At 30.7% G+C, this 22447-nt stretch overlaps 3 protein-coding genes across 4 annotated transcripts; 2 read left to right on the top strand and 1 right to left on the bottom strand.

Moving 5' to 3' along the window:
- The first annotated feature begins 5929 nt into the window (after positions 1–5929).
- On the top strand, positions 5930–11854 carry SYN1 (Rad21/Rec8-like family protein). Its single transcript, XM_088802490.1, has 19 exons — positions 5930–5982; positions 7057–7125; positions 7228–7286; positions 7403–7447; positions 7542–7561; positions 7707–7777; positions 7870–7969; positions 8882–8957; positions 9078–9147; positions 9271–9380; positions 9877–10088; positions 10300–10471; positions 10550–10623; positions 10708–10837; positions 10912–10990; positions 11082–11224; positions 11315–11393; positions 11489–11601; positions 11684–11854. Exons 1-19 carry the CDS (start codon positions 5930–5932, stop codon positions 11764–11766), a joined length of 1758 nt encoding a protein of 585 aa, XP_088658616.1. The 3' UTR covers positions 11767–11854.
- A 3835-nt stretch (positions 11855–15689) lies between these two features.
- LOC108663814 (uncharacterized protein At5g39865-like) lies at positions 15690–16732 on the top strand. The gene has a single exon (XM_018129471.2). The coding sequence runs from the start codon at positions 15794–15796 to the stop codon at positions 16526–16528; it is 735 nt and encodes a 244-aa protein (XP_017984960.1). The 5' UTR covers positions 15690–15793; the 3' UTR covers positions 16529–16732.
- A 3135-nt stretch (positions 16733–19867) lies between these two features.
- LOC18585807 (protein VAPYRIN-LIKE-like) lies at positions 19868–22339 on the bottom strand. Of its 2 annotated transcripts, none has more exons than XM_007008827.3 (2): positions 21159–22339; positions 19868–20416 (listed from the first exon to the last, which is right to left on the bottom strand). In XM_007008827.3, the coding sequence occupies exons 1-2, from the start codon at positions 22140–22142 to the stop codon at positions 20078–20080; spliced, it is 1323 nt and encodes a 440-aa protein (XP_007008889.3). In that variant the 5' UTR covers positions 22143–22339; the 3' UTR covers positions 19868–20077. The 2 variants fall into 2 exon arrangements, with proteins under 2 accessions (XP_007008889.3, XP_007008888.3); XM_007008826.3 differs by having other exon boundaries at positions 19868–20364; positions 21159–22337.
- Between the last annotated feature and the right edge of the window lie 108 nt (positions 22340–22447).

Below are 22447 nucleotides of genomic sequence, written 5' to 3'. Positions count from 1 at the left end.
AGGAGCAATAATATTGACAGTATTTTTCTTTTTCAAATAGCATCAAATATATTTATGATAATTAGATTTTGCTTGTGATAAAAAAAAAAATTAAAAAAAAAAAAAAGAAAAGGCAGACCCAAAAAGGAAGTTACGAAGGGCATTGAATAAATAACTGAATGCAGTAGGACAAAAACAGTTGCAGTCCACACGCTTGCTGTATCCAAAAAGTAAAGATACAATGAGTTGGAAGCTTGGGTCAGGGCATGTGGGCGTGGGCAATACGGTGTTGTTGCCAACATTTTTTTTTCAAATTATTACCTTTTTTAAAAAAAAAATTCTTCAGTCTAATCCAAGCAACCAAGATTTTGTTCCAAGAACCTTCCTTAAATTTGATTCTCAATTTTCAATCTCTTTTTTTTATTATTTTGGATATTCATATTTCGAATAAGGATTGAGTCTATATAAAAACAATATATTTTTCCCTCTTCATATATCTTGTCATCCAATTTCCGAATATTTAAATTAGAAAACTTTATATTAATCGAGTCGTAATATTTATTCTTAGAAGGCTTTTTCTCGATTTAAATTTTAGTCGGTTGAAGTTGCAAAAGTGAGAAGAGGTAAGTCTTACTCTTTCCTTTGGCATTTGAAACCCAATCATTTTATTTATTTGACTTTTGTTTATAATTATCCCATCAAAATCCCTAAAATGGTTTTCTATAATTATTCAAAAATTTAAAAAAATAACAAAAATGAAAATAAAAAGAAAAACCCGATTTCACTATCAAATCATAAATAAAAAATTTATTTAGAGAACAAAAAGGTTTTTATAGCTTATTTTTGCAAATTATTGGAAATCATATATATGTCTCTATTATTCTTTCTAATAATTTGGTAACAACATGTTACCAAGGTCCCCAAAATCATTGCCAAGATTTAGGAAAGATTGAATAATATATTATAATGATATGTGTGGAATAGATTCAAAGATTTCATAAAATTTTCATTACCCACAGGGTCATCATCAACTTATTAATTGTATCCTTATGATATCAGGGGTTTGAAGCAGTGGCCATTGACTTTTCATAATATTTTAGTGGTTTTTTTCCATATAACACTATATTTTTGTATTATTTATAATCGTTTACTATATTATACACATTCAATAATTGAAATATTCCAATGCGTATTTTTTTTCAAAATTTCTTAATTTTTTAGTGTTTGAACTCGAATTTAAATATATAAATTTTACAAAAAATAAGTGATCACGATAAGAATATCTTATAATTGAAATTTTGTATTGTAATTTTAATTATACATTGGTTTTTTTTTCCAATTAACACCTTCAAAGAGCTTTCGTAATGATTAGTATCGTGTCATTATATAAATAATTTTATAAAGAATTATATTTTTATATATATATGAATGATGTTGATCAAGGGCAAAGCATGTAGTGCCAGCATTGCTTTTGAAAAACCTTTGCTGCTTATGTTGGCAAAAGCAAGCTGGTGGCGACGTAAAAGCTTGTTTATTTCTATAGTTTTTGAACTTTTCCTATTCATACCAATTTCAAAGACTTCAAACTCTTAAAAAAATTACTAATTTAGTTATTAACTTAATTTAATGAGAAAAGGTTCTAACTATACACATATTTTTGGTTTTAACCCTTCAAACATTTGTGTTAAAAACAAAATATGTTACTATATATGTATTATTGTTTACCATTGGCACTGTATTTTTTATACGTAATTGATAATCAAATATAACTGTGATTATATCATGTCAAAATTTCTTAAAATCATTAACGATATTATTAAAGTTTAATTTGCTTGTGGACCCAAATTAATTAAACTTTTTGATATAGAAATTGACAATTAATGACTAATATAGGCTTTAGGATTATCATGATCATACATTATTAGACATTATATAATTAGTTGAAACCTTTTTTAGATAATTTTTTTCGATAAAAAAGTCAATTTGTCAAAAGAAAATTAAGAAATTATGTCATATAATTAGTTGACACCTTTTTTTTCTTTTGAGAAAAAATTTTTAACACATATGAAAATTCTCATAGTTTGGATCTAAAATCTCATATTTCAGAGGAAAATAATTATAGGTGGTCCAAAAATAGTGAATATCCTTTTGGGATTTGATTTTTCAACTTTAATTCAAAACCCGAAACATGGAAATTAATTGTGATGGATATAATTTTATGCCGAGCTGATTTTGTCGGGAAGCAAAACTTGTTCACAAGTCATTGCTTTATAAAATACGGTCTTTATCATGGATCAAATTTACAACTTATTTTTAACGAGATACAATTTTATTACTGTATTCCATTAGAAAAACGAAAGAATAAGATAATACTATATATTTTCTTGACATTAATCAACCAAAACTAGAATGTTTGAATTATCACATAATAATAGTAATAATAATGTGATTCTTGGTAGCCTTTGAGAAAATTATTCTGAAAAATATCAGAAGAAAAGGTCAGAGCATGAAAGAGAAATTATGTTATTATATATAGAGTAATGAAAGCGGCATTAGTCTCTATCATTGATTATTAGCAGTCCGCCTCTTATTTTGTCGCGTAACCCATTTTCTACAGCAGCTACTAGAACTAGTCAAAATCGTTTTCTATGTTCTTTCGTTTTCTAATCAAATATTATTTTTTTACCCTTCATTTGTAATTATTTTGAATAAAATTTTAAAAAATATAGCAATAAATTTGATTGATCATCCGAAATAAAATATCAAATTTAGGCTTTCTCCGATGAAATTAACTGAAAAACTCGAGATTTGTAATTAATTAACCTAACCGATGTAGATAAACTAAGACTTTAACTGTTTCTTGCTTGTAGGAAGATCATACGCGTACACTACACATAATTGGTAGTAAAGTTAGGTGCCCTAACTTAAAATTGGAATTTAATTTACCATTTTAAATAGTTAAAATTTGAATTTTTTTCATTCCGTATGACATATATTTAATTAAAATTTTAGGATAAGAGAAAAACCCGAACAAGGGAAATTTTCCCGGACCGAAATATTCTTCAAATTCACAGAAAAACCTGAAAAAATAATTTATATTTATTAATTATTGACCGACCATTTTGATGTGATAAATGAAGTGATAAAAGTCATGTGGCTCAAACTTAATGCTTACATTTTTTGAGAGCAAATTTTTGGTTCTGCTTTCAAAGAAGGAAAAGGAACAAGGAAAAAAAAAGGAAACAGTTTGAGTGAGAAAAAAGGGAAAGATTGAATGAGTCAATGAAATAGTTTGGTAGTGCTTGGCTGGATTCTTTAGTGTATCACATGCTTATAGCTCCAAGTCAATGAAGAGATGATAAATACTCTTTGATATTTATTTATTTATTTTATTTTCCTATAATAATAAGCTCATAAAATATTTCTTCCTGCCTCTTAAAAAGAATTAATGGCTAGCTAATGGTTGGACCCCTCCCACCCAGCCTCCATCTTTCTCATTGCAAGGTGGTGGGATCTCCATATCCATAATTCTCATGTGGGTTTTGTTGCTTTGTGTTCATAAATAATTCAGTTTTCATTAAAGAATAGCATAGAGAGAATTTCAACTAACATGAGCTTCAAATTTTTTTTTTATTTATGAGGCATAATTGATATATATATATATATATATATTAATTTTGATAGATTTTTAATAGTTTATTTCTAAATTATCTTTTTTTTGTTTTCTTTTATTATTTTAAAAAATAAAATGTAAAATTTACTCTATTTTTATATAATTTATATTTATTTAAATTGTTTTCGTACCAAAACATAAAATTATAATAAAAATAAAGCTTTTTAAGGGAGAAAAAAGGTTTGGGCATATATAACAATTAGATAAAATCCTAAATGGTCATCTTAAACACGTGTTAAGAGGATAAGGATGCAATGGGTTCATATTACCCACTCTGTTTTAATTCTTTCCTACTCAAAAACAATGTGCACTTTCCTTAAAACCAAGAGAAAACTCACTTGTTGACAAAGTAAGAGGGTTTTACTGCTAAAACTAAAAGCTTGCGCTGTGGGCATCCTTGAAAGAGAAAGGTTCAACAAGTTCAACTATAGTTAAAGAAATTAACTACTAAGATCCTTTTCACGGAGATTTTGTTGATTAACGGCATAAATTAACAGTTTATCTGCCTACTTGGCATGTATCGATTCGTTTTTCCTTATGTGCATAAATTTGTTATCAATTTCAAGTTATGTACTAATATTAAGTGATGTTTTTTTGTATATATTTTCCTTTCAAGATTAGAATTTAAAACAACAACTACAGAAGAAAAACAATCGGAATGCATCTATCATTATAAATGGAGGAATTTGTGTTGCACATGGTTGACCTAAACCTTTAAGGGATGGATGACTTGGGTTTTGTGGAAAGAAAGGGCACCTATAGTTTTATTTCTCACCAACCAACTGCAATTTGATCATATCGTTATCGTTTTCAATAAAAGAAAAAAAATGGAAAATTCGCTTCAAAAAAATTATTTTAAGTGTTTGTTTGGTATGACTTTTTTTAGTTTAGTTATCTCTTAAAAATAAAAATAAGATTAAATAGGATTTTTGAAAAAGCTCTTATAATTTTTTTAAATAACAAAATTAAAAAAAGCTTCAGATAGAAGCTTTCTTTTTTAAAAAAAAAAAATCATCTTTTCAAAAAATACTTCTATTTCCTAATCAATTTCTTTCTCCTCTTCCTCTCTCTGCAAATCACTATTCTTCAATACAAAATCACGATTTCCCTCTCCTTTATCTCTCTTTATAAAGACTACTAGAAAAAAAAAAAAGCCTAGCAATAGAATCAAAAAAATTAATTTTTTTTATTCTTACAAAAATTTAAAAAAAAACTCAAAATTTAAAGCTGCATTAAGATACTATTTGAAAATTTTTTCTTTTCTTCACAAAAAAAATATAATACTATTACTATTATACAAATTTGAGAGTTGTTCTTTTTTTTTATAAAATTTTTTGATTTTTAATTTCTGAAATTATATATAAACTCCAAATAGATTTGTTTTGTTTTAATTTATTAAGTATTTGAAGATAGCATGAATACGATAATTTTAATCAAAATTAGAACTTATATAATTTATTTTACCAAATAACATACCAAATAATTTTACTTTAATTTTTAAAGTTATTTTTTTAAATAAAAATTTTTAAATTAAAAAAATTAAACCAAACAAGCTCTAAATATTTTTATAATTGAAATTTGGAATTTATAAGCCCATGCTTAGTCGCCAATAAGGGCCAAGGTTGGGTTTGGTCTAGCCCATTGGGAAAGTGAAGTCCAAGAGCCCAACCCAGTTAATCCCCACAAAATATAAGGAAAAAGAAATAGTTCCAGTGGCTTTGAATCAAACCTCTCCAATGATTTAAGTAGATGAAGTCTCATTTGATTTTTTAGTTCTTTGCAGTTTGGATTTAGCTTTAAGTGGAAAATTATGTGTACACTGAACAGAAAATTGCAAGGCAAATATAGGAAGAGATTGGGGAGACTATGGAAGGTGGGGAGGAAGTGAATAAAACGCACAGTTTTGGGGGCTCAGTTTCTGGCTCTGTACCAAAGTAGCACCGAATTTTTCATGCAGCTTGGTGTAAGATTAAGACTTCCCGGATCACACTCGTTGCGTCATTTTGCATGCAATTGCCCCCGCGCAAGTGCTATGGCGTCGTTGGTATTCAGCTGCGCACTACGCAGAGTGAAGATAACAAATAACAAACTGTGTTTGTTTGGCTCTCAACAAAACCAAAACCAAAACAAAAAGAAAAAGAAAAAGAAAAGAAAACTCTCTCTCTCCCTCTCTTCCTCTCTCAGAAACTTCATTAACGAAAGCTTCGTTTCTTCGTTTTCACAGTATTTTTTTTTTAAATTTCAAAAAACCGGAAGGAAAAAAAAGAAGAAAACAAAATGTTTTACTCTAGAGAGCTCCTTGCTCGCAAAGCTTCTCTTGGCCAAATATGGTGAGCTTTCTCTTTCTCTTACTCTTTTTCTTTTTTGTTTTTATCCATTTTTAACTTCAATTTGTCTTTGTTTTTAATCTCGTAATATTTGTATTATTTTGCTGAAATTAATCTGAAAAAGAAGTATCTCTAAGATGAGGAACAAGCTATCTCTCTTTCTCTCTCGATGAGAGATCGCCATTAACGAAGCGCCGTTTCTTTTTCTTATTTGTCTTTTAAGTTTATAAAAGAATACTGATCAGTTTATTTTCTTTGTTTTGTTTTTCCATGTTAAACTTAGTTTTTGTTGTGTTTAGGATCGCCATTAACGAGCTCGTTTGTTTTCATGCATGAGTGTGCTCTGTTACTTAGAATTCGTCGAAAGTTCTCTTAAAAAGAAGTTTCCGAGTACATTTTAATCTGGATGATAAGTATTCCTTCTACGTTTCACTGTTTAACTTCATTTTTTTTAAATCTCGTAATATTTGGCTGAAATTTATCTGAAAAAGAAGTATCTCTCAGATGAAGAAAACGCTATCTCTCTTTTTCTCTCGATGATAGATCGCCATTAACGAAGCTCCGTTTCTTTTCTTTGTTCTATTTTTCCATATTAATTTTTATTTTTTGTTTTGTTTATAATCACGAGCTCATTTGTTTTCATGCATGAATTTGTTCTGTTTATTTGAATTCTTCAAAAGTTCTCTCAGAAAAAGAAGTTTCTAATTACATTTCGGTCTGGATGTTAAGTATTCCTTTTACGTTTCATTATTTATCTGTTAAATCTCTGTAAAACGTAAATATTTGACAATGAACTGTCAACTAGCTCTACTTTGCGATTTATTTTCACCTTTATTCGACGCCATTTTTGATTGATTTTCTTTGTTAAAGTAGATCTAATCTCTCTTTTTCTTTTTATGCTCTGTTTTACTTTCCATTACTAGTTTGATAAATTTTCTTTTTAGTTTTTTTTAATTAAACGTTCATTTTTAGTGAACTTTTTGTTAATTAAAGCTCCGTTTGGCTTTCTGTTATATAAGCTGGAATAAATAACTATTCTCTGTTGTTTTTTCTTATTTTGGCTCTTTGTTTATTAAGGTTGCTTGGGACTAAGCAGTCGAAGCTCGACCGAAGAAAGGCTAGCAAGCTCGACGTAGCTCAGCTCTGGTTTCTATTTTCCTTTTCAGTCATTGCGATTTCTTCTTGGTTGCCTTAGCTTGTATTTTAGACGAACTCAGATTCCTTTTTCCTCTCGAGTGTATTTAACAGTGAAGAGATTCTATATCCTCCGGTTCCTATAGCTCTTCGACTCTCCAGCATTCTCATGGGTAAAACAAAATAAATATTAGTATTAGTTTCTATTTTTTCATATTTTTTTAAATAGTTTTCTGAATTTCAAACTCGGTTCTAGTAATTTCACTAATTTTCTCTTTATTCTCTCAAGGTGGAGTTGTGATTCTCTATGAGAAAAAAGTGATGCTCCTTCATGGTAAACAAATTTTGGACCCTCATTTTTCAAAATATTTGACTATTTACCGTTTTATTTTACTGTGGTTTTGATTCTGTAGTTTTATGTTTAACAGATGATGCTAATCGGCTTCTGGTACCAACTTGGAAAGCACTGGATAATTTCCTTTTCATCTTTTTTTTTTTGTTCTGTAATTTTCTTCTTCAATTAGTAAATTCGTTTCTGTTGATTAACTGTTTTTGCTAATCACCTTTGATTTTCTTTTTTTGGTGTGTTTGAGGTTGAACTAAGAAATGCATGGAAGGCGATGGACGAGCCAACTCTACTCCCCAAAAGAAGAACAAAAGCCGGGCAAAATCTCTTTTCTGTCAAATTAAAGTTGAAAACATTTGAAAAGATTTGGTTTTGGTGTTATTCTGTCTCATTGTCTCCATTGTGTGCAGGAGAAAAACCATTACGCTACCTGAAAATGAAGACACTAATGTTGGAGAACCTGAAGATGAAGAAACCTCCATGCGGTTTCAACAGAACAATCTTAACATGGTAAATTTTTCATAATATAAACTCTTTAAGGTAAGGATATTTTATTTGATGGAAGAAGCAATTAAAAAAAAAAACTGTTAATAATGTGTGTTTTACGCTGCCATTAGGTTTGGACAGTTTAAAATATGATGGTTAATTAATATTTTCCCCAGCCCCTGCTGGAGAGAGGTTTGATGGATTTATTATCATTTCTGTTATTTGGTTTTTCAAAAATAAAGTGGTAAATTGGCTATATTACTTGAGATATTGAAATATGGTAAAATAACCTTATCCTCATTCATGGTGTTTTAACTAAATTTATTCTTTTTTTCCAAAATTTGTTACTAGGCCTGGTGACTCGTTTCATTGGGGCTTTGGATGCTAATTGGGTTGGCTCGGGGGAAGCCTGAAAATGTAACTAAGTGTGGACTTTTTCAAATCTAAGTGTGTCCTATACATTAGCATGCAATGCTAATAATAAGTGTGGACTTTTTCTCATTTTATCACCTTTTGTTCTTCTACTCGATTTCTTCCTTTTTGGGGGCACAGACCTGCAGCTATTGTTTTCCATTTTTTACAGTTCGTGCATTTGTTTCAGTTATTTTGGTTCACCTCTTCCTATCTTTGGCCAATTCCACTGTGACCCAACATGTTGAGTCTTCATGTTTTTAATCTGTTCACCCTTGATCATTATCAAAATTATGTGAGTGAATTGTTAAGGGAAAATCAGTTCCCCTGAGAAGGAACAACTTATAATTGAAACATATTCTTATTAGATGCCTCGATTTTTAGCCTAAAGGCCGAGAAAGGTACTATTCTTATTAGATGCCGGTGGAAGAAAAGTCTGTTACAATTACTGACAGAAAGCAGTTATCAGAATCATTTACAATTCCATTCCGGGACTAATATTTTGTTACCTTTGATGATGTACAGCGACTTGACCAAGTTGATGAATACTATTTTACCAATGATCCCATGGAGGATAATCTCACCCATGACCACCATCAAGGTTTTTTTTTTCACCCCTGAACTTTTCTGCTAGATGGTCATTTCAAACATGTACATCAAGCTGAGAATCATATTTAATGTTATGCTGCATGTTCGACCACTCTCGCTTTCTTTCTTACAGCTGATGATAACGACATCACCTTATTCGATTCATTTCATCCTAATACACACATTCATGATCAATTTGAAAGGTAACTTTAAAAGCTTAGTTCCATGGGGGTGCGCATCTGTAGCTGGCAGAGGTTTTAGTTAAGAATTCACAAGGGTGTCTGTGGACTGAATAATTCTCTCAATTTTTCTAACTGCTGTGACAGATTTGAAGAAGGTCCTGGGGAGACGCAACTGAACGTCAATTTAGAAGAGTATATAGAGATACCAACTACTCCCATTCCTTCTCCAGCCCAGCAAGATGGGCCTCAAAGAGGTAAGAGTACTGTAATGCCTTAGATGGTCAAGAATAGTGCAACCTTAAACCATGTCTGCAGTTTTTGATCGTTTAAGGGAAAGATTTAAGAAATCTGGAAAAAGATATGAAGCTTTCACTTAATTTTTAAACCATTTTCGCAGTCCTGCCGAATAATATTTGTAAATGAACCATTCGTATTGATTTTAGATCCAAGTATGCAAACATTGTCATAAATAATTGCTGTTCAACATGAATTTTCTGACCAAACAAGTTTTGAAAGCTTTCCTGTGCATAAATTTATATATAACTGAAAGTTTTCCTAATATCAGTGATCTTTTTGTGTCATTTCAGTTATTTTCCACTTTAGAAAAACTAGGAATGAGAGTGAGCTTGATATTCATGCTAATCTCCTGCAGATGAAGAAACCCAAGAGCAGCATCCAGAGAACCACTTGGATCAACAACTTAATAAAAACCAAGAAGCCAGAGTAAACATTAATGATTTTTACCAACAGTTTTGCAAAGAATCAGATGGAAAATACAGTCTTCGCTAATTTTATTCTCCTTGAGAAAGCAGGACCAACAGAGGCCAGGGCCAGTAAGACGAAAAGCGAGAAAAGCCAAAGGAATTACCATAGATGAGGAACAAATTACACTTCCAAACCATGTGTACCTATCCTGGCTTCATGACACTTCAGATATTGTATCAAGACGAGGGAGGAAAAGGGTATGCCCTGCATATTTGCAATTTATCCTATTCATGTTGTGCATAATTATGTTGCATACCAAGATCACTTAGCCACTAAACTTGCCCCATGAGCAAATATTTGTTACACATTATTCTGAACCACACATATCAGAAGCGTTTTATACCAAGAAAACAATCATTTCAAGAATCACTTATGTAACGTAAGGTTTTTATGCTATAAATGATGCAGGGGCGCACAAATATCCTGTCTACTTTGAAGATAGCTGAGCTCATGGAGCTCCCATCTACTGTACTAATGGATGATACGTTTGCGAAAGGAGATCAAGACATCCCTTACCCAGCACCACTGTTGGATCTCTGGAAGAAAGGCACTCAACCTCGCAATGACTCACCCACTGGTTAGAACTCACAGCTTCTTGCTTCTTAAGTTCTTGTGGATATAATGGAGGGAAGTTAATCTATATTTATACTGTACACAGTGAGGACCTCACAACCACGAGCACCCCAATCATCTCCTCCGGATAGAGTACAGTATGATAAACCAATGGATTATGTAAGTCTCGGAACCAGGTCTTTTAGTTTGCTTCCCTGAAATACATTTGTACCCCTGTGGCCTAATCCAATTTGGAATGTGAAGCCTTTTGAAGATCTTCACAGCGGAGTTGGTTCCCCTTCTCTTGCTGCTACCATAGAGTTACAGCGAACGAGTGTGGTAAATAAGGTGACGCCATTGGAGACCAATCAGTTTGTCACCCCTGGAAATTCTGGTATGAAACATCATCTCTCTTTTCTTCTGTTTGGAGACACAGTGTATTAGCTAAGCTTCATGTGCATTTTGCAGGAGATGCAGCAAGATACACCGGGAGCTCGGTATCCGGAGATGGAATCCCCACAAATAACTTAGAAGTAAATATTGGAAGGTAAGTAAAAAATCCATGTTCCAAAATAAATTAGAAGGTAGACAAAATTTCCATTCAGGAGATGAGCAATGTGCTTGTGATTAACTTAAAGGGTTGGGTCCAAGAAGAATATTGTGCCGTCGACTTCGAAGAACAGTACTGGCAGCCTTGACCCAGTGGTTGAAGTGTTTCAGGAAGCTGACATTGACTACAAGTTATCAAGTCCAGGACCAAAAGCCCTGACACCGGATCAAGGTAAATGGACTCATCAACTTCCATTTTGCCATAACATCTATAATCAGTACTGGAATTTCCTTTTTCTATATTTATTTTTCTTTTTTACAGAATTATTGGTGGAAACCCAACTTACAATGGAAGCTCCAGCGAATGATCCTCCTGACATAATGACTGAGAACATCAGGAAGTATTTGTTCTTAACATCCATCCCCTTTTTTAAAGTTTTTAAAAATTAACCTTTGACTTTGTCTGATTCAGCCTAATCTTTAATTGGCTTTGCAGGTATATGAAAGCACACTTTGAAACTCCAGGAGCCCCTCAAGTAGAATCCCTGAACAACTTAGCAGCTGGACTGAATCGAAAAGGAGCAGCTCAGCTCTTCTATCAGACTTGTGGTATATATATGCAAAAAGATGTGATCTATTGGTTTTTGAAAGTGTCAAATATAAGCATCTGAATATTGTTTTTGCTTTGCAGTTCTTACTTCTCAAGGTTTCTTAAAAGTGAAACAAAGGGAGCCTTTTGGAGACATTCTCATCTCTAAAGGACCAAAGATGTGACGCTACAAAAGGTAAGTTAACTGCTGGTTTCAAAAGGAAAAAGATCAATTAGTTAGTTGCTCCTCTCTTTTCTTTTCCAGTGAAACATCGCTTTGAATGTTAATTTTCTTCTTTTAATTGGCTTTAGAACCTTCTTCTTTCCTTGTTTTTTTCTCTTTTGTTAAAGAATATATAAAGGGGAGGAAACAAGATTATGCCTACTTGTGTTGTTAATTTCTTAGTAAATAGTTCACAACTTGAGTCTACAAGTTTGATTTCTCTTTCGATCTCATTTTTACATTTTGAGTTTGTATTTGATTTTCTGTCAATATATTAGATTTTATATATTACTAATTAAATTAAATAAGTATTATTATTTTATTAAAAAATAAATTTGAAAATTAAAAATTCTAAAAAAATAAACACTTTTTTTATATACTTATGTTCATAGTTTATTTATTTTAAATACATTTTTTGTTACTGACTACTGTTTTGAATTATATTTTAGTTTTTTCAAAATTATAATTGTAACATTCAAAGCTTCATAATTAAATGCATTATCATTATATAAAATTATTTATAATTAAATATATAATACTATTGCGTTGTATATAAAAAAATATATAAAATGATAATGTATTAAATATTGTATAGTATATATAATAAAATATAATGTGATGTTATCTAAGATTTAAAGATGACTATAATAATAGATAAAATATTACTACTATTAAAAAAATTATATAATGTTATAATGTGGATATTGTTGTTATAGATTAATATTTCTTGGACTTTTACAATTATTTTTATTTTCACAATATATAATATGATTTTACTTTTAAATGTAATTTATTCGTAATAAAAATTGTTTATAATGATTAATATATCAACATTAATTAGTGTTGACATAAAATATTTTAGTACAAACCTAATATTGATTATTACTTTATCACTGAAGATTAATCCATTATAATAACATTTAAATTATTATATTTTTATATATTCATAAAATGAATTAATACTTCAAATAATTACTCACATATAAATATTCATATAATATAATTTAATACTAATATAGTATTAATTTATTATTTTACTGTTAGTAAAGATTAATTAATATTAATAATAAGAAATAAAAATATATAAGAATAATAGGAATACGAAGAATGAATCTCATGTGTTTAATAATAATAATAATAATAATAATAATAATACTATGAATTATTATCATATTTAAAATGATTATTGTTATCATTTTCAGATATTAATGTTCCGTGTTATTAATAAAAATTAATCTTTATTGACAGTATAATAATGAATAATAAAATAATATTAAAATATTTAAAATAAAATTAATCATCAAAGAAGATATAATAAATTAGATTCAGTTATTACTGAAATATTAAATTAATTTTATAAATATTTAAAATAAACCTAAAATTATAAAAAATAATAAATTGATATTAAGATATGCAAAATAATAAATTAAAATTTATAGACAATAAAATAAATTAAAAATTATAGAAAATATAATTAAAATATAATAAAATAGATTTTATTATAATTGAAATATTATTTCATATGATAAATATTTAAAATAAATTAAAAATTATATTTATGATATGAAAAAATATTTCAATTATAATTAAACTTTGTTTATTTATATTAAAAATATAAATAACATTATTTCATCTTATAAATATTTAAAATAAATTAGTAATTATCCAAATTTAAATAAATTACATTTTATTAAATATTATTTCATCTTACAAATATTTAAAATAAATTCACAATTATTTAAAATATAATAAATTAGATTTTAATATAATTTAAATATTATTTCATATAATAAATATTTAAAATAAATTAATAATTATCTAACTATAGTAAATTAGAGTTTATTACTATTGAAATATTATTTCATATCATAAATAATTAAAATAAATTAATAATTTATCCAAAATATAATAAATTATATTTTATTATAATTGAAATATAATTTCATATCATATATATTTAAAATAAATTAATAATTATCTAAAATAAAATAAAATAGATTTCATTTTAATTGAAATATTATTTCATCGTATAAATATTTATTAATAATTATTTAAAATATAATAAATGAGATTTTATTATAATTGAAATATTATTTCATATCATAAATATTTAAAATAAACGAATAATTGTTTAAAATATAATAAATATTAAAAATAAATTAATAATTTACCAAAAAAATATAAATTTGATTTTATTATAATTGAAATATTATTTCATATTATAAATATTTCAAGTAAATTAATAATTATCTAAAATATAATAATTAGATTTCATTAGTATTGAAATATAATTTCATGTTATAAATATTTAAAATAAATTAATAATTTTCTAAAATATAATAAATTAGATATTATTATAATTGAGATATTATTTCATGTTATAAGTATTTAAAGCAAATTAGTAATTATATAAAATAATATAAATTATATTTTATTATAATTTAAATATTATTTCATATTATAAATATTCAAAATAAATTAATAATTATCTAAAATTTAATAATTACATTTTATTAGTATTGAAATATAATTTAATGTTATAAATATTTAAAACAAATTAATAATTTTCTAAAATATAATAAATTAGATATTATTGGAATTTAAATATTATTTCATATTATAAATGCCTAAAATAACTTAATAATGATCTAAAATATAATAAATTATATTTTATTATAATCGAAATATCATTTCTTATTGTAAATATTGAAAATAAAATAATACTACAAAAGATAATAAATTAAGTTTTATTATTTATTTATTAATTCAAAAAATAATTATTTAAAATAAAATATTAATTATACAAAACGTAATGGAATGAATATTATTATTTACCACATAAGATTTAATTGTCATATTCCTATAATTCTTACAAATTATTATTTCATATTATTAATATTGATTAGTCTTTATTATCAAGAAAATATTAATTAGTATTATATTAATATTGATATAAATACAATAAATTCATGTTCGGTAATAATAATAATAATAATAATAATAATATTCCTTATTACTATTAATCTTTGAAATAATATTTAATCTATTATATTTTATATAATTACGATTTTTTTAAAATATTTGCAATATGAATTAATATTTCTAATAATTATTATATTAATAGTAATAAGAGTGTGGTAAATGTAATAATATTAATAATACTATTAAAATAGTAACAATAAAAACAGTACTCTTTATATTTGATTGTACTTTAAAATTTTATAAAATTATTATTATTATTATTTTTATTATTCTATATAATTTTTTTAAAATTTGTATTAAAATGTTTGTATAATAGATTACTTTCTCTAAAATTGAGGAAAAAAATAGATGTGAAAGTTAATTAAAAGTAAAATAAGCTGCAAATGTGCTCGAGGAAATTGTCGTCCTTTCCTCAAATTTGGTAGACAGTTTCCAAAGTTTCTTAAAACCAAAAAATAACAAAAATTAACTTTCCAAAGTCATTTTCCTGATTACCTAACCAGTTTTTTTTTAAAAAAAATTAAAATTTAATTTTCAAAAAAATAAACTCCTCTGGTTTTGCCTCTATTTTTTTTTTTTTTTGGACTGGTTTTGGTCTCCCATTTAGTGTATAGAAGATTAAAAAAAAAAACACTTACAGCTGGCAGATCCATATCTTCATTTCTTTTGTCACAAGCCATCCCAACTATAAGCAACTAATGCAGTATATAAAAAATTTCACCCCATCACTCACCCATTTTCTTCTACTGCACTATATAAGAAACGAAGTCATTATTACCCCAAATGCCGTAACTCTGAATCCCTGCCCTTAATCTCAGCCTCACCTCCTCTCTCTCCCTCCCTCTTCTAGGGTTTCCTTAATAGCCCAAATTCCATTTAACTCCAACTCAGAACCCCACACCCCCCCTTTTTTATTTTATTACCCTATTTATATCCTTAAACCACCCAACCATTTCTCACCTTCCCTGCCAAAAAGAATCCTTTCCTCCCCCCCCTCTCTCTCTGTAATGTTTCCTCAGTGGCTAAGATCACCAAGCAGGGGAAACTCCACGCCCAAATCACCCTCCCATTTCTCTTTCTCCTCATTCAAAGACATTAACGATATCCTTAAAGAGGAAGAAGACTCCCGTTTCTATCCCCAATCCCCCAAACGACCCTCCATTTTCCACCGCGTCAAGCTCTCCACCTCAGTCCTCCGCGCCTGGGCAAACCACCGCCATGCTCCCCCTTCGTCCCAACCGTCCGTCGCCGTACCCCCCGACGCCGACCAGCGCGTCGTCGTCTACCTCACCAGCCTCCGCGTCGTCCGCAAGACCTTCGAGGACTGCAGGGTCGTCAGATCGATCCTCGGAGGGCTCCGCGTCCCGATCGACGAACGGGATTTGTCGTTGGATTCCAATTTCTTAGACGAGCTGCAGGGGATATTCGGGCGTAAGAATGTTACCCTGCCGTCGGTTTTCGTTGGTGGGAAGTACGTTGGCGGGGCCGAGGAAATCAAACAGCTACATGAGTGTGGAGAACTGAAGAAGCTGATAGGTGGGATACCTTTGGTGGTGGGCTCCAGCGCCTGTGATTTATGTGAAGGGCTGAGATTTGTCCTCTGTTGTCAATGCAATGGTAGCCGTAAGATCTACTCTGAAAAATCCGGGTTCCGGAGTTGCACCGCTTGCAACGTTAATGGTCTGATTAGGTGCCCGTCTTGCAGCCCCGGTCAACCTCGAATCACCTACTCCTTTCCCTAGCTTAGGAAAACAAAAAATCACAGTAATAAAACAAAGAAAAAATAGTCAGTTTTATGTTATTTATTTAGTTAGTAATTTTTATTTCACTGGTATAATTTGGGATTTGTGTAAATAATTTGTTAATATTCTTATTATCCCAAACATGCAAGCACAAACTTTTGTTTGTTTTTTTTTTAAATCGAGAAATTATGAAATTTCATGCGTTAAAATGTTTGAAGGAGAAAATGCAAATGAGTAACAACTTACCAAATTATATTGACATGACAACCCAAAATTATAATTATAATTAAAAAATTTCCTTAGTTATAAAAGGTTTAGTAAACAAGCTAATCAAACTACAACTATTAATTTGTTATAATAATGAAGGGCATCACCTAAAATATTTATTGTTAATATTTTATTATTCCAAACAAGCAAGCACAATTTTTTTTTTAATCTTTAAATTGAGAAATCACGAAATTTCATGTGCTAAAAAGGTTAGAAGGAAGAAATGGAAATAGGTACCAACTTACCAAATTTTGTAACTTATACTGCAAGGCTATCTAGTACTACAATGTTTTTTTTAGCGGATTATGTTACGACAAGTAAAATTTACAATCGCAAACAAATAATTCTCGATATTTATAAAAAAATCAATAAATAAATTAATCAAACATCAAAATAATATCAATCACTTTCAAGAAATTAGACACTTTAGTTTCATTTGTTAAAATATTGAAGGGCATTACCTAAAATCTTTACTAGCTCTGTTGACAAATGGAGATAAATTTGAAAGTAACGCCCAATGTATATGTTTTCCAACTAGTTTAGTAGTATAGTAGCATCTTACCTGCACGAATGTTAGGTAGTTAATGCTGTCAAGCAGGACAAGAACAATAAATTTCCAGGTTGCCATGTAAGGAGTACTTAACATATATTCTATGTCACGTGGCTTTCCATTGGAATCTCAAAGACAATACCTAGTTTACACACTCTGGTTGTTGAAACTAAATGCAGTTTCTGGCTGGCTTTTGCTCAAGTACACGTTACAAAGGGAAAACTATATTCCATTATGTTTTCGAAAACGTGGGATTTTTAGCTATACTTTAATTAAGAAAGAGTTCTGGCCTATTCTTTCCCTATAGGCTTTCTTGTTTTCAAGCTTAGATTAATTAAATTTTATTAAATCTAAAGTCCGAAGAACTGAAAATCAAATGAGACTTAGAGATAATTAAACAAAAATCATTGCAGAGGTTTGACTCAAAGCCATGTGCAAGACAAATTCATAATGATAGATAGCTGCATTCTGATTTCTTTTTTTTTTTTTTTTGGTTTTTGTTCTTTCCATCTTATATTCGAATTCGAACCTTGAGAGAGTATGTATGAGCAAACATTACTTACCTTAAGAAAGACGAAAAGGAAATTATGTAGTGCTTTCCAAGTTGGCACCAGAAGCCGATTAGCATCATCTGTTTAAACAAAGCCAGAGCATCAAAACCAGAGCAAAAATAAAACGGTAAATAGTAAAATTTTTAAAAATAAGGATTTAAAATTTATTTACCATGAAGGAGCATCACTTTTTTCTTGTAGAGAATCACAACTCCACCTCGCGAGAGTAACAAGAAAATTAGAAAGTTTTTTTTTTTTTAAAAAAAAGGAAAAATAGAAATTATTACTGGTATTTATTTTGATTTACCCATGAGGATGCAGGAGAATCGAAGAGCATTAGGAACGTGAGGGTTGAGGATCTCTTCACTGTTACATATAATTCTCCAAAGGAAAAAGAAAAGAATCTGAGCTCGTTTAAAATACAAATTAAAATAAGGCAACAAAAAGAGATCGCATGACTGAAAAGGAAAAATAGAAACCAGAGTTGAGCTACGTCGAGCTTGCTAGCCTTCCTTCGGTCGAGCTTCGACTGCTCAGTAGAAAGCAACCTTAAATAAGAAAAACAACAGAGAATACTTATTTACTCCAGCTAATATATCAGAAAGCCAAGCGGACCTTCAGTTAACTAAAAACGACAATCAATTTGCGCGGGGACTTTTTATTTTCACAAAAAAAATAGAACGTTTAATTACTCATTTAAAAGAAAATAAACTATAAATGGAAAGTAAAACAGAGCATGAAAGAGAAAGACAGATTAGATCTACTTTTTTAAAGAAAAATCAAGCAAAAATGGCGTCGAATAAAGGTGAAAATGAATCTCAAAGTAGAACTAATCGAAAGTTCATTTTCAAATATTTACGTTTCACAGAGATTTAACAGATAAATAATGAAGCGTAATAGGAATACTTATCATCCAGACAAATATGTAATCAGAAACTTTTTTCTAAAGAGAACTTTCAACGAATTCAAAGAAATAGAGCAAACTCATGCATGAAAACCAATGAGTTCCTGATTATAAACAAAATTAAAACTATGTCTAGTATGGAAAAATAAAACAAGAAAAAGAAGCAGATCAGCATTCTTTTGTTATTTTTTTTTCGGTTTTTGAAACTTAAAAGACAAAAGAAGGAAACGGAGCTTCGTTAATGGCGATCTGTCATCGAGAGAGAGAGAGAGAGCTTTTTCCTTATGTGAGAGATACTTCTTTTCCAGATAAATTTCAACAAAACAATACAAATATTACGAGATCGTGAAGGCAAACAAAAAAAAAAACCGAAGTTAAAAATGGATAAAAATTAACAAAAAGAAAAAGAAAAGGAGAAAGCTTACATGTTTGGCCAAGAGAAGCTTTGCCAGCAAGGATCTCTCTAAAAACTGAGAAAACGAAGAAACAGAGCTTCGTTAAAGGCGATCTCTCATCGAGAGAGAGAGAGAGAGCTTTTTCTTGATGTAACCGTTACTTCTTTTTTAGATAAATTTCAAAAAAAGAAAGAAAAAGAGAGAGATCACCATGTTCATCCAAGAGAAGCTTTGCGAGCAACGAACTCTCTGGAGTAAAGCATTTTATTTTTCTTTTTTCTTTTCCGGTTTTTGAAACTTGAAATGAAAACAAAAACTGAGAAAACAAAGAAACAGAGCTTTCGTTAATGGAGTTTCTGAGAGAGGGAGAGGGCGAGAGAGTTTTCTTTACTTTATTGTTTTCGTTTGAGAGAGAGAGGGGTTTTCATTAGTGCGTAGCTGAATATAAAGAAGCGATTTGCGCGGGCTCGCAATTGAATTCAAATGATGCGACGGGGTGTAATCGGGGAATCTTAATCTTACAACCAGGTGCATGAAAACTTTCGATGCTACGTTTGTAACGGCGCAAGCAACTGATCCTAAAACGGTGCGTTTTCTTTGCCCATTTCTTCGATGGCTAGTGACCTCTTACAGAGTACGTCCAAAAGAGCAAGACCCGCAGAGAAGCTTGAGTTGTAAATTAAATACACTGAATAAAAATTTATAAAATATGAATGTCATAACATGGATGGAAGGGAGGAAGAAGATGAGGAGGCAGAAGGCAGAGAAGAGTAATTTCCCCTTTGCACAAGGACCTGAGAGATAACATCATAACCCATAGCTTTAGCCATGTAGAGAGGAGAGACCCCTCTTTTGTTCTTGGCCTTGGCATTAGCTCCTTTCTCAATCAACGCCTCCACTGTTTCCAAGTGGCCACACTCCACTGCCAGATGCAACGCCGTGTGGCCTTCGTTGTCCCGATGTTCCAAGTCCGACCCCGATTCTATGAGCAGCGAAACCACGTCCTTGTGACCTTTTATGGCCGCTGCATGCAGGGCGGTGAGTCCATATTGGTCCTGAAAATTCGTGGCGGCTCCTTTTTGCAAGAGTGATTGTAGCCGCGTCGCGTCTCCCCGTCTTGCTGCCATCAGTACTTCCTCTCCACGTTCCATGATCTCCACCATTTCTTCCTACATGATCATGCCATGTTCTTGTCAGTTCATTCTTGGCACAGATCTTTGGCTGGCCATTGCAAAAGCAAGATAGCTTTTGTGAATAATGAACACATAGAAATCGATAATCACTTTGGTATAGAACTTCCAAGATGCACAAGAAAGTAAGAACTCATCTAGCAATATTAGCATTAGGATTGAGCTATGTTTGATTGCAATGGCCAAATTTAATCATAAATGCAATGTCAAGTAAGACATGGAATTCTGATTAAAAATCTTGATTGCAATAAATTTATTCTCAATCGTAAAAATAAGTAAAGGCCTGCAATTACAATCATGATCATTATTATTTTGAATTACAATTTTTAATCATAATTGTAATAACAAACTAAATAATATGATTAAGATAATGGTTAATCTACAATTGAGTTACGTTTGATTGCAATAGTCAAAAGTAATCATAAATGCAATATCAAGTAAGACATAAAATTCTGATCAAAAATCTTGATTACAATAAATTTGTTCTCAATCGCAAACACAAGATCTATAATTACAATTATGATCACGATCACTTTTAATTACAATTTTTAATTGTAATAGTAATATTATTTTATTTGTTAATCTACTTCATTGGCATAATGGTTAATAACCTAATATTCTAAGATTTTATACGTTTAATTTGGGGATAGGCATAAACTCAATTTCATTAGCAACTTCATTAACACTATGCCTTTGGCTTGGATATTTTAGGGCCAAACATTCCATATACCAATAATTGAATGCCAAAATTGTAACGCCTCAAAAAAACTTACGTGTCCCTTATCACGAGCGATATCAAAAGCTGAACGGCCACGATCATCAGGAATCGTGGGGTCCGCGTCCAACTCGATCAACATTTCCACCATCCGACGGTTCCCATTGGCTGCAGCCCTAAACAGTGCTGTCCTCCCATCCTTGCTCTTTGCATTCTTATCCACGCCCGATTCAACCAATATCTTAGCACACTCGATATTCCCCTTGCTCGCCGCCAAATGCAACGGTGTTCTCCCTTCCTTGTCTCTCCAATCGAACGGCTCGCGTCTCCCCTTTCTTAACAACTCCACGAGTTCTTCCGTTCGATCAAAGGCCACTGCCACGTGTAGCTCAGTCCATCCTTTCGATTCCCACCGTGGATCCAGCTGATAAAAACCCGCATCGTGGCCATCTTCTTCTTCCCCACGTGAGGCTGTCCTTAAACCGGCCTCGAGCAGCAAATTCACCATGTCCTCCGAGTTAGCCAACTGCGTCGCGACTCGGAGGAGTGACTCAGCTTCTCTTGTCGATAAATCATACAAAACCGACTTCTGCCTCTTGATCATCTTCTTCACAATCTCCAAATTCCCACAACTAACAGCATGATGGAGAAGAAAGGGCCCCACGAAGGCGACCTTGAGCTTGATATCGTGAGTTGGCCGAGCTGAAAGGCACGAGTCGACCGAATCGGAGTGAGCTGTCCCGCCGGAGTCAAGGTCGAACAGGGCCGTCCTGATGAGGAAACGGTCGGAATGAGAGCGAGGAAAAGTGGGTGGGATCTGGTCTTGAGGTTTAAGAACGATTTGCAGAGCAACTTGAGATAATGGGGGAACTAGTCCACTCGGCGGATTGACCAAAAATTTGTGAGGAGAAGAAGTTTGGACCTTGAAAGCAACCGGAAAAGCAGGGCAAAGGGATCTTAGCATCAGGTTGTAACGGCATTTGCTGTTGAGTATGAAGTTTATACGAACTTCAGGCTCTGAAATTTCCAACAAATTTTCCATTTGCAAACAAAAAATTTTGTGATTGCAATGAATCCTTTGTTGTTGAAGGATGATTTGAAAGTTTATGGGATTCTCTTCTGACAATTGTTTGGATTAAAGCTTACATGTGATCTTGTAGGGACAAGATAATATGTATACATATAGCCTTAGGAATTATGCATGTGATGGGGAATGTTGGATTTTAACGTAAATGAAAATTTTAATAATACGAATATTTGAGTTAAAGGTTATTTATATGTACTTTCACGTTAAAAATGGAAAGCAAATAGAGATAAGATAACACATAAAAATGGAAAACATGTGGC

Source organism: Theobroma cacao, chromosome 10, assembly GCF_053813885.1.
Source record: "Theobroma cacao isolate CCN51 chromosome 10, ASM5381388v1, whole genome shotgun sequence".
Classification (NCBI taxonomy): domain Eukaryota; kingdom Viridiplantae; phylum Streptophyta; class Magnoliopsida; order Malvales; family Malvaceae; genus Theobroma; species Theobroma cacao.
This window is presented reverse-complemented; position numbering and strand designations above follow the sequence as displayed.